Below are 1,344 nucleotides of genomic sequence, written 5' to 3'. Positions count from 1 at the left end.
GCTTCCAGGTGCAAGCTGGTTGCATGGGGCCCCTGGGTGCAGGCGGGGGGAGGGGTTTTGGGGGGTCTCCTGGGTGCAGGGCTCAGAGCAGCAGCCCAACCCTAACCCCCCTCCCCCGGCCCCTGAGACAGCGCAGGGTGGGGGGGAGGCAGTCGGGGGCCCCTCAGCTCTGCCCAGCAAGGGGTCCCCCCCCGGCAAGGAGACACCCACGGACATGTGCAATCGGGACCGCCCCCCATCTACCGGCTCCCAGCGGCTGGAGCGCTGCTGCCGCCCCCACGCGCGCGGCTCAGCCCTGCGCCTTGTTCCCAGGCGCCCAAGAAGAAAGGCGGCAAGAAGGGCAGGGGGGGGAAGGCGGCGACCGTGGTGGACGGCGTGTCCCCCGAGGACATGAGCAAGGAGCAGGTGAGCCCCCTCCCCCGGGCCCCGGGCCAGCCAGCGGCAAAGGGTGCTGAAGAGCCCGGATACGGCCGCCCCCCCTGATGCCTCTCCCTGCCTGGGCCCCGCAGCTGGAGGAGCACATTGTGCGGCTGCGGGAGGAGCTGGACCGCGAGCGCGAGGAGCGCAACTACTTCCAGCTGGAGCGCGACAAGATCCACACCTTCTGGGACATCACGCGGCAGCAGCTGGATGAGAAGAAGGCCGAGCTGCGCAACAAGGACCGCGAGATGGAGGAGGCCGAGGAGCGGCACCAGGTGGAGATCAAGGTGAGTGGGACCCGGGGCGGGTGTTAGGGCTGCAGCACCCGGCTTGTCTTGGGCATGTCGCCAGGTGCCCCCCGCTCCCAGCCTGTCCGGGGACTGAGCCCCCCCCCGCCCCCAGGTGTACAAGCAGAAGGTGAAGCACCTGCTGTACGAGCACCAGAACAACCTGACGGAGCTGCGCACCGAGGGCACCGTGTCCATGAAGCTGGCGCAGAAGGACCACCGGGCCCAGGAGCTGGAGCTGCGCCGGGACATGCGCTCCCTGAAGGTGGAGCTGAAGGAGCAGGAGCTGGCCAACGAGGTGGTGGTGAAAGGCCTGCGCATGGTACGTGGCGCCTGGCACAGCCAGGAGAGGCCGAGCTCTGGGCTGCACGGCGTGGGGTGGATGCCAAGATACCAACAGTTATCCCAGCCAGGGCTTTGTCTGCCCAGGTCTTATAAACCTGCAAGGATGGAGAGTCCGCCACCGCTCTGGGTACCCTGTGCCAGTGCTTTACTACCCTCCTAGTGAGAGAGTTTCTCTTAATATCCAACCTCAACTCCCCTTGCTGCAACTTGAGCCCATTGCTCCTTGTGTCGTCTGCCCCCACTGATACCAGCCCAGCTCCATCCTCTTTTCAGCCCCCCGGCAGGGAGCTGG

General features: G+C 67.0%; 1 protein-coding gene across 1 annotated transcript in view; it reads left to right on the top strand.

The window, feature by feature from the left end:
- The first annotated feature begins 127 nt into the window (after positions 1–127).
- The window catches only part of GAS8 (growth arrest specific 8), an 11,667-nt gene continuing 10,450 nt past the window's right edge, over positions 128–1,344 (top strand). The window contains exons 1-3 of the mRNA XM_019505366.1: positions 128–405; positions 510–707; positions 823–1,029. Coding sequence (XP_019360911.1) covers positions 391–405; positions 510–707; positions 823–1,029 — 420 coding nt within the window. The 5' untranslated portion in view covers positions 128–390. The remainder of the gene's footprint in view (positions 406–509; positions 708–822; positions 1,030–1,344) is intronic.

This window comes from Gavialis gangeticus, unplaced genomic scaffold (genome assembly GCF_001723915.1).
Source record: "Gavialis gangeticus isolate Ggan-Ray unplaced genomic scaffold, GavGan_comp1, whole genome shotgun sequence".
In the NCBI taxonomy this organism is placed as follows: Eukaryota; Metazoa; Chordata; order Crocodylia; family Gavialidae; genus Gavialis; species Gavialis gangeticus.
Note: the sequence above shows the minus strand (reverse complement) of the source record. Positions and strands in the feature narration are given on the sequence as shown.